The following is a 12872-nucleotide window of genomic DNA, read 5'->3' as shown; positions in this document are numbered from 1 at the left end:
TAAATAGCTATAATTTAACAAAGATATGCACATACTATGAATGCATATTTGTGTATTGCTTGGATAACAGTTTTAAACAGAAGCTTGCTGGTTAATGTGTAACCGTGGTATACAACAGGTTCATTTTGCGATCCATCCCAGCAGTCAATTTCCAGACAACGGCATCCTTTCACAAGGGCACTAGCAAAATTTAAACAAAATAAATTGTCATTCTTGGATTACTGGTTATACCTTTAACAATAATACATGGATTTCACTACCTATTAATAGATCAAAATGAAAATTTTTCATGGAGAACAATCTAAAAAATACAGATTCTTGCTATATCTCTGGATAGGTTTAATTTCATCCTTAGATCAAGCCAACTTTTACCAAACAGCTTATTTCCCTCCTTCCTCCCTCCCTCTTCTTCTCCCTCTTTCTTTCTTCTTGTTGTTTTTTTTCGGGGGGGGGCGGAGAGGAGGAAGCGCACTTGTGGCATATGGAAGTTCCAGGCAAGGGATCTAATCCAAGCTACATCTGCCGGCCTACACTAGAGCCACAGCAACACAGGATCCAAGCTGCATCTGCGATCTACCCTACAGCTGTGGCAATGTCAGATCCTTAACCCACTGAGCAAGGCCAGGGACTGAACCCACATCCTCATGGATACTATGTCAGGTTCTTAACTCCCAAACTGCTTATTTTAACTACACAGTTTTGTCCCCAACAAAAATGATTTGCATGGAGTGCACTGTGCTTTTACTCAGAGGCACATAAGAAAAAGTTGTCTCAGGGGCACAGTCTTTAAAGCATTAGCCCGCTGTGGCCCCCTTTGCCTGGCAATAAAGCTATCTTTTTCTCCTTTACCCAAAAAAAAGAAAAAGGAAAAAAGAAAAAGTTGTCTCTCCTTCAGAGGTGGTGTTGAGGCTACTTTTCACTATTTCACATTTAGTGAAATGAATGAATAATGAAATTTGGGAATAAATAAAGAAAATTTTCTCTCTCACGCAGTAAAGAAACTCTCCACTCAAGTTGAAGGGGCTTTTCATTAATTACAATATTTGATGCAGTTAATATTAGTTTCTTCTTTTAAAGATGAGGAAATTGAGACACAAAAACATTCTATCTGTCACATAATAAACAATGAGGGAAAAGGAGGAAAGATCAATACTAGAAACTTAAACATTAATAGGTAAACATTACATTAGACCACTCTCATGTACAGAAATTTTGAAAGAGTTGCATTTTAAGGGTATCATTTACAAGTGGGTAAGGAAATAGAGGAAGAAATACAATTAAACTTAAGTTTTCACATGGGTGGAACATTTTCTTAGAACTCAAAGGTAATTTTTTGTGTTTCTAAATCTGCTTAAAATGTATATTTTCCCTCTTTAAAAAATTTATCTAATAAGGTATGAAAAAAGTTTCTATAATAAAAGTAGAGCTATGAGTGGGGCTATCCTTATAGGATTCTAAATGGACATATTTCTTAGTTTGTGTGTTTACATATTTACTTAAATTTTAAATTTGAGAAGCAGTATTAAAATTGTAAATTTAATGGTATCATGGGATTAGAACATATCTTTTCTATATATGGCTTTTCCTAAGTAATATAATCCAGTCATATAGCTTTGACTATCACTTATATGCAGATGACTTTCAATCTATTTTTCCAGTCTGGGTATTTCTTCTAAATTCCAGGTGCATATACCCAACTGACTATCTGACTTTGATAACTAACTGATATCTAAAACTGTACACGGCAACCATCAAACTCTTGCTTTTGTCTCACACTCTGCAATAGCCTCCTCTTTCAGGCTTCATTATCTCTGTCCATAATGTCATCATATCCTAGGTTATCAGGCCATCTGATACTCTCTCCTTCATATGTCTCTTCAAATTACCTGGTAAATTATTCTACTGGCTCTGAACTGCCACCTCATGAATTCACCAACTCGTCAGCACTTGGACTGCCTCTGCTCTTGCACCATCAGTCTTTCCCCCACAGTAAAAAGTAAATCAAATTATCATATTATCCTAAGGAACCCACACCAATGGCTTCTCAATGCAACTGGAATAAATCCATTCTCCCTTCCATGGTCCCTAAGACACTCATAAACTGATCCTCTCTACCTCCTCAAATTCACCTCCCTTCATTCTCTATTTACCTGTTTCCATCCACACTTGCTGTCATTCTCTCATTTGAACATGCCAAGCACTTATTATTTCTTCTACTTAGCATGTCCCTCTTACCAGATCTGAAACCTCCTTTTTATCACTCAGACCACAACTATATTGTTTCTTAAGAAGCCTTTCCTGACCCTTCAATTCAAGTAACACCCTTCACCCCGCAATTACTTTCTATCACATTACCCTAGTTCATCTTCTCCATATGACTCATCAGTCTCTGAAAATGCTGGTTTACCTAGTTATTATCTGCCTAGTCTCACTAAGAGATGAATGTAGCAGCTTTGATAATCTTGCTCACCACTGTATCCTCAGCTGATTGACTAAACTTAAGCTGAAGACTAAACTGGTATTGACATTACGATACATTGTAGAATGCAAAATTAAAGATTCAGCATAGACTGCCTTTAATCTATATAAATAATGGTCTCTCTCTCTCTCTCTCACACACACACACATACACACACACACACATATTGTTAGCCATAAATGCCACATTATATAACTTACTTCAGGTGTTTCTTTTCCTTAAAAGTCTTATGATATCTAGAGATTAATTTTAAAAATCTAGGATGCAAGTTCCCATTTTGGCACGGCAGAAACGAATCTGACTAGTATCTATGAGGATGTGGGTTCGATCCCTGGCTTTGCTCAGTGTGTTAAAGATCTGGCATTACTGTGCTGTGGTGAGGGCCAGCAGCTATAGCTCTGATTTGACCACTAGCCTGAGAACTTCCACATGCCATGGGTGTGACCCTAAAAAGAAAAAAAAAATTTTAATTTAAAAAATTTGAAATAAAATCTAGGATGTTTTGATTAGCTGAATAAGATTTAAATAGTATTCCTCAAGTATTTCCCTATATTAAGTATCCAAATTATTCAGGAAACTTCAGAAGACCAATAGCTGGGAGAGGAGGGTGGCAGACAGGATTATAAGGGAAGTGTATGATAATAATACATTGAATAAATTGTACAACCACCCAAAGATTAAATAAGCACAAGTTATGCACATATCAAAATTCCTCTGCCCTATGTGTTTTTTTGCTACATGCATAGCCTGCTTTTACTGTGAATTACTACCTATTGAGGTAGATACCACCAGGAACTACCAAGTGTTTTAAAATGTAATGAATTTAAAAATTGAAATAAATACCTTACATATCCCCAAAGGTCACTTGGTCCCATTATTTGGTCAGATATCAAGTATGTATTATGTGAACTTGAAATAAAATAATCACTCAATGGATGGGTCATATCTTGATAAACACTTCCACACTCATTATTAAATAGTAGACATTCAGATGAACCCATATATCTTGTAAAACCTTCAAATGACATCTGGTGTGCTTGCTTAACTATAAAAAAAGGTAAAAAGAATGCAGAAATATCATTAGTAGTATAAAAATTACACTCACTTTAAAACTTTGTAGTAGAGCATGTTTCTAAAATATTCATTTAAAATTAATACTGTTTCTAATGTTTATAAACAAATTTTTCTAAGGTTTTTATATTTGTTTCATATCAACATTCAAGTAAATTATATATTATTTAATCATCTCTGATTTTTTAATGTTTTTAAAATGCATACAAGAAAAATACATGTCATAGATCCATGAATTTCCACAAGCTAAACATCTAGGTAAGCAGCACCAAGGTCAAAGGACAGAACATGACAGCACCCCAGAAGACTGCCTCCTGCTAATTTTCCAGTCTTTCTCCCCCCACCACCTAAACCTACCCCCAAAGTATATTCAATGATCTGGCTTCTCGCAGCATAGATAAGTCTTCTCCAGTTTCTGTGTTTGATATAAATGAACACATACAGTATGTATGTCTTGTGACTGGTTTATTTTGTTCAACATTTTTATAAGATATGTTCTTGTAGTTGCTTCCAGTTAGACATTTTTTATTCCCCATTTCTGTATAGGGTTTCCATTGCATGTGTACACAACAATTTGTTTATTGATTCTATTCTTGATGAGCATTTAGATAATTTCCAGTTTGAGGTTATTACAAAAAAGGGTTGCTATTAACAACCAGTACATATTTTTTGGTGCAAATATGTACACATTTCTGTTGGGTGCATTCCTCTGAATGAAATTTCTGAGACATTTGCATATTATCATCTTTAGCAATTCATCTCTGGACTTTTATGCTCAGTATCTTATATGCCAAAAATTAGCTGTTTAAGCAGAACACTGGCTCTGGAATCAGATATTTGTTACATGATGAGCATGTTAGTCAACCTCTCCTTATCTTTGGAGAGGTGGTAATTATAACACCCATCCCTGTATGTTAGCTCTATATATTAGCTATATAAATGTTAGTTACTGTGGCCTTTGCTGTTGATAACTCAGTTTGCCTCACATTAAAAGTTGGTATGAGTATTCACTTTAGGATAGTGATCTTTGGCAAAGAATTTTATTTTGGGGAATTTATACTACAAAAGTAGAGACTCAGACAAAGATTGATGTGCAAGAATGCTCATACTAGCATTATTTATACAAGCAAAATGAATGAGGGGAGGAAACAAATTAAATCTCAAAATACAATATAATACTAAGCAGCCATTATAAATAATGTATCAGAAAAAAAATATACAGTGACATAAGTAAATGTTTATGACATCATAAAAATGAAAAAGCCAGCATTCAAAATGCTATTACAATTTTGGTTTGAAAAATGAAATCTAGAAGAAAATACATAAAATGTTTATAGGCATGCAAACTCTATTTCAAAGCTATGCAAATTCAGGAACATGAAAGTGTATGGGGCAAACACATCATATATTGTAATAATAATGATTTGCTTGAATTTATTCTTTTTACCAATGCAGTTAGCAAAGACTGGCTCATAGCCCTTTGAACTATTAAACAATTAAGTATATATCTTTGGTAATGGAATAGAAAACAAAACTCATTTTGTGCCCTTAAAAACTACCAGACTGAGAGGAGAGTTAATCTCATGGATTTTTGTTTTTAAAATGAAATGAGGTTTTCCTCATTTGGTCCATATCAAATATCAATGTGGGATGAGACTGAGAAACTTGGCAGCATTTGGGCATAATTCAAACTGGCCTTACGTCTTAAAATAATCAATAATCATGTAAATGAAATGTAGGGTCTTGGCTGTGTGTGGAACTATCTGAATAGAAGGAGAGGGAGGCTCAAAAGATGAAACAGATCAACAGTGTAATATATGGTCAAAATGAAAACACAATTCCAAGATGTCAGTGGCACTATCACCTCATCCCTTTGTGTCTTTAATTTACCACCCGCAGGTAACAATGCCAAAGTAATTTTCTTCTTGAATATTCACTGGACAAGTGGTGCTAAAAGTGCTTGTCTGTAAATGGGTTGTTTCCAGGTGGCCATAACATAAAAAGCTTGAACCAGAACATGAATCAATTCACTACTTTCTTAGAGAAAGTCTTTGCTACTAAAAGAAAGGAAGTAGTCAGCTGGAAGTAGTCAGGTGTGCTAAGGGATATAGTTGTTTTAGTTGTGGTCGATGCAAGTTTATCCTTTTGCAAACCTGTGAATGTTTTTACAGTGATCAAATTAAACTCTTACTGGCAGTCTTACCACTACGATGCTTAACACCCTCTCATGTCTTTATACTGAGTCATGACCCAAAAATCTTAACTATGGCTAACAAGACCACTGCCCATCTCTCCAAATTCTTGTTTCCCTCTTTCTCCGAGTTCCAAGCACACTGTCCCCTTTTTGTTCCTTGGACTCTCCAACTCAGGACCAACACTTCTCTTCGCTGGACCTCAGACCCTTCTCCCATTTTGTCACATGACTAGTTCTTTCTCATCATTTAGGTCTCACTCAAACGTCACATCCTCAGACTGAGCACTCTCCTAAACACCCAACCTGAGCTAGGCTTCTTGGGTTTCCTATATCTATCACTTTCTCTATTTTACTTCTTTTCACAGTACATAGTGCTCCCTGAATTTATCCATTTATATGTTTAATTATTTATTGTCGACCTCCCTCCAACCCCTATCAGGAATAGAAGACCTAGTTTGCCTTGTTCTCCACTGTAACCATAGCCTCTGAAACCATATTTGGCTGCCACAAATAAATATTTTAATAAATTATGATTGTATGACTCCATGAGTAAGTTTTGTTTTATTAGAATCCATATTGTCATATGTTGAACACTGGTGGCCATAAACCAGTTTTCAAAGGCAGAACTTGGGCTTTCATATATCCCTTGTTAAAAAAATATTTTGAACTATTCTATTAATTTCTATAGGGCTAAACAGCATGCTTTAAGAGTGCGTTTTATGCAACTATGTGAATATTTGATATTATGTCTTTATTAATATATTTTAAATTGAACATAAATTTTAAAATGGAAGTGTTTTACACACTGAAAGATAAAACAGATCAAAAACTAAACAACAGATCACTATTCAAAATAGTCGTTTTACTTAAACCAGATGACTACATTCAAAAATGAAAGAAAAGCAAAAACGTTTTAATGTTTATGAAATGTAGACAATTATGTGTATAAACAACAGTAATTAGAGAGTGTATGTTTTATTTCCTTCCTAGAATTTTTTTTCATTTAGCTAATTTAATATTACTTTATTTTTTTCAATAACACAATGTTTAAAAATGGAAAACTGCCATATCTGGGTTTTTACCTTATTAATGAATATCAAGACCATTCCTTCCATTATAGTACTTGTACCAGATTGCTCATGTTGCTTTCCCTGCCTAAGCTCATCTCTGAACACTGAGCGATACATAGAAGCAGTTAAAAGAAAGGTACAACTGGACAACAAGGTAGGAAAGAATGCGGTGATTATACGATGTAGCTTTCAAAACGGTACATCTACAGTCTCCAAATACAAAATTAAAACTGCCAATATCTAATATTACCCAGAAGAAATGTGACCCTGTTAAAACTTTGAATTTGGTAACTGAATTCTTAAAAAAGTTTGCTTGTAAATATTTAATAAAACTTTGAAATACAAGCATACCTTCTTCAATAGGTTCATATTTTTGAATGATCTCATAAACAATACTTCTATTAATGTCAAGTGAATACTGCTCTTGGGTCAAAAAATCAATCAGATTCCTTTCAAAAAGAATTTTCCGGTTTTCGGAATAGGCGTTGAAAATCTCAATAATTTCTTCTCTGTGTGCAATAATTCGATAAATTGTTCTAAATTCTTCTATGGTGATTCTTCCTTGCTTCAGCCTGTCATTATCCTACTAAAAAAAAATGACTGGTGGGCTCATATTGTGAATATTAAAAAATACACAAAATGAAAACATTAGAGTATTTGTATAATATACACACCAACTTATACTGGAAAGAAGTTACATTGGATTCTTACTTCAGATAAAATGTATAAAAATGCATGAAACGATGTCAAAGTTGGGGAAAGGTTGGTGGATCATCATCACTTAAAACCCAGTGGTCACAGTTGGAGCGAATGAGGATTCTGGGTTATCTTTCTTTTTTTTTTTTATTTTCCCACTGTACAGCAAGGGGGTCAGGTATCCTTACATGTATACATTACAATTATAGTTTTTCCCCCACCCTTTCTTCTGTTGCAACATGAGTATCTAGACATGGGTTATCTTTCAATTACACATTTCATTTTTCTATTCCACTCTACTTGAATACCTTCTTAAAACCATGCAAGGGAGTTCCTGCTGTGGCTAAGTGGAAACAAATCTGACTAGTATCCATGAGGATGCAGGTTCCATCCCTGGCCTCGCTCAGTGGGTTAACGATCCGGCATTGCCATGAGCTGTGGTGCAGGTTGCAGACACAGCTCAGATCCTGCAATGCCATGGCTGTGTCATATGCCAGCAGCTACAGCTCCAATTCAACCCCTAGCCTGGGAATCTCCATATGCCATGGGTGGGGCCCTAAAAAATAAATAAATAAATAATAACATGCCTGACAGTACGTAATCCCATGCCACCAACGTGCAGCCCGCACCATAACTGACAGAATAAATCAGAGTCATTCAAGATCACTGTAAATACAGAAGCTTCAGTAGTAGGTAGATAATACTTTGAGGAAGAGGAATCTGCAAAATCACTGAAGGATTTGGGACAGGGACAAACAAGGTCAGTTTCAACAAGAAAGAGTGGCTTCACTGGTTGGTCTGGAAAATTCATGTTTAAATATTATGAGATAAGAAACAGGAAAGTAGGTGGGGTCCAGTTATCAAAAGTAACAGAATCACTGTAAGGTTCTGAGCAGAAAAATGACTAGCAGGGTGGGAGTGAGATGGACTGGGAGTTTAGGGTTAATGGATACAAACTATTAAATTCAGAATGGATAAGCAATGAGATCCTGCTGTATAACACAGGGAACTATATCCAATCACTCGTAATAGGACACGATTGAAGATAATATAAGAAAAAATAATATATATGTGTGTGTGTGTATATATATATGTATATATACATATAACTAGGTCACTTTGCTGTACAGCATAAATTGACAAATTATAAATCAACTATAATATTTTTTAAAAAAGGAAAGAAAATGACTGCAAAGTAAGTAGATATTTAGTGCGACTAGGTGTACATTACTAGTTCAAAGAGATGGAGAAGCTCAAATAAAGGAACAGAAAATATGCAATCCATGTAGGAGGTGGTGAGTAGAAACTAAAGAACAGGTGTCAGTAAAATTAGGAAGAGAGAAGTTGGAAGAATTCAACTAACATTTGTGATGTATGAGGGAGAGAAGTCAAGAATGTCTGGAGCTGGGGAGACTTAGAATAACCAGGAGAACAGAGTATCACAAATAAAAATTTGAGGCATAGGAAGTGCACCTTAGAAGAATGTTAATTAAATGTTCTTATAAATTTGGAAATTTGGAAGTTTCCAAAAAGTTTATTTTTCTCATTATATTATAAACAGCTTAAGAATAAAGAGCTTGTGTTGAAAGGCCACTGTATTGTTGTGAAAAGCTGACATTTTTAGACAGATGGAGCTGATGTATTCCTAGCTCCAAAGTGGTATTTTGAACATAGAAGTTAAACTCTGAGCTTTATCTTCTCCATCTCCAAAATGGGGATAGATAGCACCTACCTATGTCATCAGGTTGTTCTAAGGATTGGAGATGTCAATACATTGTGTTTTATCTATGTCTGCTTCCCTCACATCAACCAGCTTAGTGTCTCATATTTTGACAAATTTAACTATAAAACTGCCCTAAGGTACAACAGAGGATAACATGCTGGAGATGATCTCTCCACTTCCTTAGGAAGAGTTCACTGGTGGTTACTGGAGAGTTTGATCTGAGGGGTCCAAGAAGCAGTCCACACTGGAAATCAAGTAGGAAGAGCACAGGGTTAGTTCAAGAAAGATCATTACTCTATTTGTAAGCAGCTGCTTGAAAAAGCAGGGGCTGGAATGGAGCCCCAAGTAGGAATGAGGAGGCGATAAACTTGTGGGAAAGGGTGCTTATCAAATGAGAAGCTGGTTTAATCAATAATAGCACCTCAAAATTATATAACCTTAAAATAATTCATATTTTAAACAATCTTAGTAGACTACAAAGTTCAATTTACTGTTTTTAAATTCTGGATTTTGAGATCCACACAAGTCAATGTTATAGTTTTTTTTTCTATTTTAGCTCCATTTCACTCATAATTTGTCCTAAGATCTTAAAGAAGTTAATAAAAACCAAAGTGTGCAAATAATTCCTGAAACATTTTGTCATATAAGATTATGTAAATTAAAAATTACCATCTTATCAAATAGCAGTATATATAAGATATATTTTATCCACAAAGTAATGAAAGTTTTGTTTCTTTCAAGCAGGATACAAACTTGACCAACTGAAATGTCCCCTGGTAACATGTTCTGTTTTTGTTTTTCCCAAAAGATCAAAATTGTCATCCGATACTAAAAAGAATTAGAGATGTAAAGTTGAAACAAAATTCCATAAATCCAAATAATTTCTGTAATTGATCAAACTCGAAGGAAATGGTTCCAAAACTCATCAAATTACTAAAAAAGAAAACCATACACAATAGGTGAGAATCATATCATTGAAGATGGGAAAAGTTCTGATTTCAGTAGAATGAGAGAAGGAAAAGAAAGCAACAAGGGATGAGTAATACGGAGAAGAAAGATGAGGCCTGCTGAACAGAGCATCAGCAGCAGGGGAATCAGGAAGAAAACTGATAAGCAAGGAAGATTCAAATCTGAGTCCTGAGGTACGTAATAACACAGCACACAGAAAGCCAATGTATTAATATACCTGTAGGAGGAAACTCAAGATCAGAAATCTTATACAAATTGTCTCCAGCGAGCCCCACTAGCATGCTAGACCCAGAGTTGAACAAATCCCCAAACCACACAGACAAGCAGTGGGAAGAAAGAAAAAACAACATGCCATTTCACGTATTGAAATTTTACATGCGGAAATAAATGGTGTCGAGTGCAAGTTTGATCTCTTCAACTCTCTCAAATTTCTCCAAGTTTCTCCTTTGTCTTCGAGACAAAAACCAAACTACTGTGTGGCATCCAAGGCCACTAAGGATGTCACTGATGGTCTCTGCCCTCGTCCTCTTCTCCCTTGCCTCTCTCACCTTCCCTGCTCTGAAATTAGTTAGAGAATAAATACCAAGCTATCTATATCTCGCTTTCCCCCGCTCCCCGCCCCCTCCCTCTTTTTAAGGCTGTGTCTATAGCATATGGAAGTTTCCAGGCTAGGGGTTGAACTGGAGCTGTGGCTGCCGGCCCATGCCACAGCCATAGCAATGCCAGATCTGAGCCATGTCTGCAACCTACACCACAGCTCATGGTAATGGTGGATCTTTACGTAACTCACTGAGCAAGGCTACATCCTCATGGATACTAGTCAGGTGTGTTACCACTGAGCCACAATGGGAACACCTATGTCTTGCTATTGTAAAGGATGTTTCTTTTGTCTGGAAAACCCTTCTTTTACTATTTAGTTTACTAATTTCTACTAATCCTAGAAAAAGTATCCTTCCCTATATCCCTCTGTGTCTCCTTCTCAGGCCATGTTAGATAACCCTCCTCGGGATTGTAATAATATCCTGTACCTTCTTCTCACCTAGGGTTGATTACATTGGAATAAAAACCTTTTATTATAGATCCCTCTAGAACTGTCTCAGGGAGAAGTTTGTCATGTTTCCCGTATCCTTAGTACTTATAAGAGTGCCTGACTGAGGTCTTCATAACTTTGGTCTATCACCCAAACAGTTTTATTCTGGTGACATATGCTCATTTAACTGGATAAAGGAGCTAAATATCTCCTTAAACCTTGTAAGGGTAGGAAAAGATATTTTTAAAAACATATTGTAGAAAATACACAAAATTGCAGGCCCTACTACAGGGAATACTACAGCTTTTACATATGCTACATGTTAATCATTTACAATACAACATAAAATAAGAGTAATAAGAGTAATGATGCCATCTGCATGTTTTAAAAAAAGTTCACTAACTGGTTATTCCTTACAAGGCATTAAAAAAAGAACTTTACCAAATAATTCATTCTGTGTTTATAAATAAACATAAAAATATATCTTCTACCTTAGGACTGTGAACCTCCAAAAGGTATGAATTTTATTCTCCTTTTTATTTTCAATGCCTAGTACTGGACCTACCCTAAAGTAGGAGACTGGTGATTAAATGAATGATTGAGTGCATGAAGATTAAAGAACATATTAAAATAATTTTATTGCTAGTCATTCTGACAGTACACTTTAAGAGGACAGAACTAAGGCTTTTCATGTTGTTACCATTTTCCATTGCTCAGTTTGCTGGTAAAAAAGATAAAATGCTACTTAATAAATGACATCATGGGAAAGCTTATCTATCAAAACAAGAACTTTTAACATAAAACAGAGCATTTAAAGTTGTCTCTGAGATTACACTAAAAACAGGGTCTTCAGAATATCTTCCAGGAAATCATATGACTTGCAACTTTTTTCCCTACCTCTGATATACGAGTTTCAACTCCCTGACAACTTGGTCTTTTCCCTTTTCTTATTGTCTATTTCCTTCTGTTCCTACTGCAGAGACAGCAAACAGAGGCAGCAAGTCCCAGCCTTTGTTTAAAGGAGGCTTATTTGCATATCCTGGAGGCTGCAGCCCAAGGGCCAGACTTCAGGTTTAAGTACCAAGAGGGGCGGACTGTGTGGCTCTCTCTGGACACTTCATGCTCCCCTCTGCCCTGCTCTGGGTTGTTGACATCTCCCAGGAGGAAGCTTGTCAACACAAGCTATTGCCCAGAGGACACACCCCTTGATAGCCTGGCTCTGGTGGCCTGCAAAACTTATGTTTAGCAAACAGAGAACGTCCTTGGCTCAGCTCAGAGGGTGTGGACAGAGGCACCCATCTCCCAGTCTTTCCCTGAAAGAGGACCATTTGCACACTTTACAAGCTGCTGCCTGAGGTTCCAGATTCCAACCAGCCTGCATCTAGATGCTGTCTGAGGTCTCCCCTTTTGGGATACTGACAGGTCTTGGCACAACCTCCATGACTAAGAGCCACCAAGGATGAAGTAGGCTTTTTGGACAATCACGAACATTGAGAGGCAAACCAGAACTAGGGCCAAGTGAATGATAAGGTTCACCTCCTACACAAGACCACCCCTTCTACTAGAGTTGGCTGTTCTACTAATGCACAGAAACCAACATAATAAAAAAAATAATAATAAAATTTAAAAAAAATGAAGAA

The 12872-nt window shown here is 36.1% G+C and overlaps 1 protein-coding gene across 5 annotated transcripts in view; it reads right to left on the bottom strand.

Moving 5' to 3' along the window:
* PLCZ1 (phospholipase C zeta 1) overlaps positions 1-12872 on the bottom strand; it is a 44144-nt gene that overhangs the window by 24376 nt on the left and 6896 nt on the right. For 2 of the 5 annotated variants that reach the window (XM_085024787.1, XM_085024788.1), the window contains exons 3-4: positions 3323-3524; positions 36-180 (exon numbers count right to left, since the gene is read on the bottom strand). In XM_085024787.1, the coding sequence (XP_084880913.1) occupies positions 36-180; positions 3323-3507 (330 nt within the window). In that variant the 5' untranslated portion in view covers positions 3508-3524. 5 annotated transcript variants of the gene reach the window in all.

The sequence above is a fragment of the Sus scrofa genome, chromosome 5, assembly GCF_054392235.1.
Source record: "Sus scrofa isolate SSC_HxYL_T2T_F1_AM1 chromosome 5, Sscrofa_HxYL_maternal_Yorkshire_Landrace_v2.0, whole genome shotgun sequence".
NCBI classification, from domain to species: Eukaryota; Metazoa; Chordata; class Mammalia; order Artiodactyla; family Suidae; genus Sus; species Sus scrofa.
Note: the sequence above shows the minus strand (reverse complement) of the source record. Positions and strands in the feature narration are given on the sequence as shown.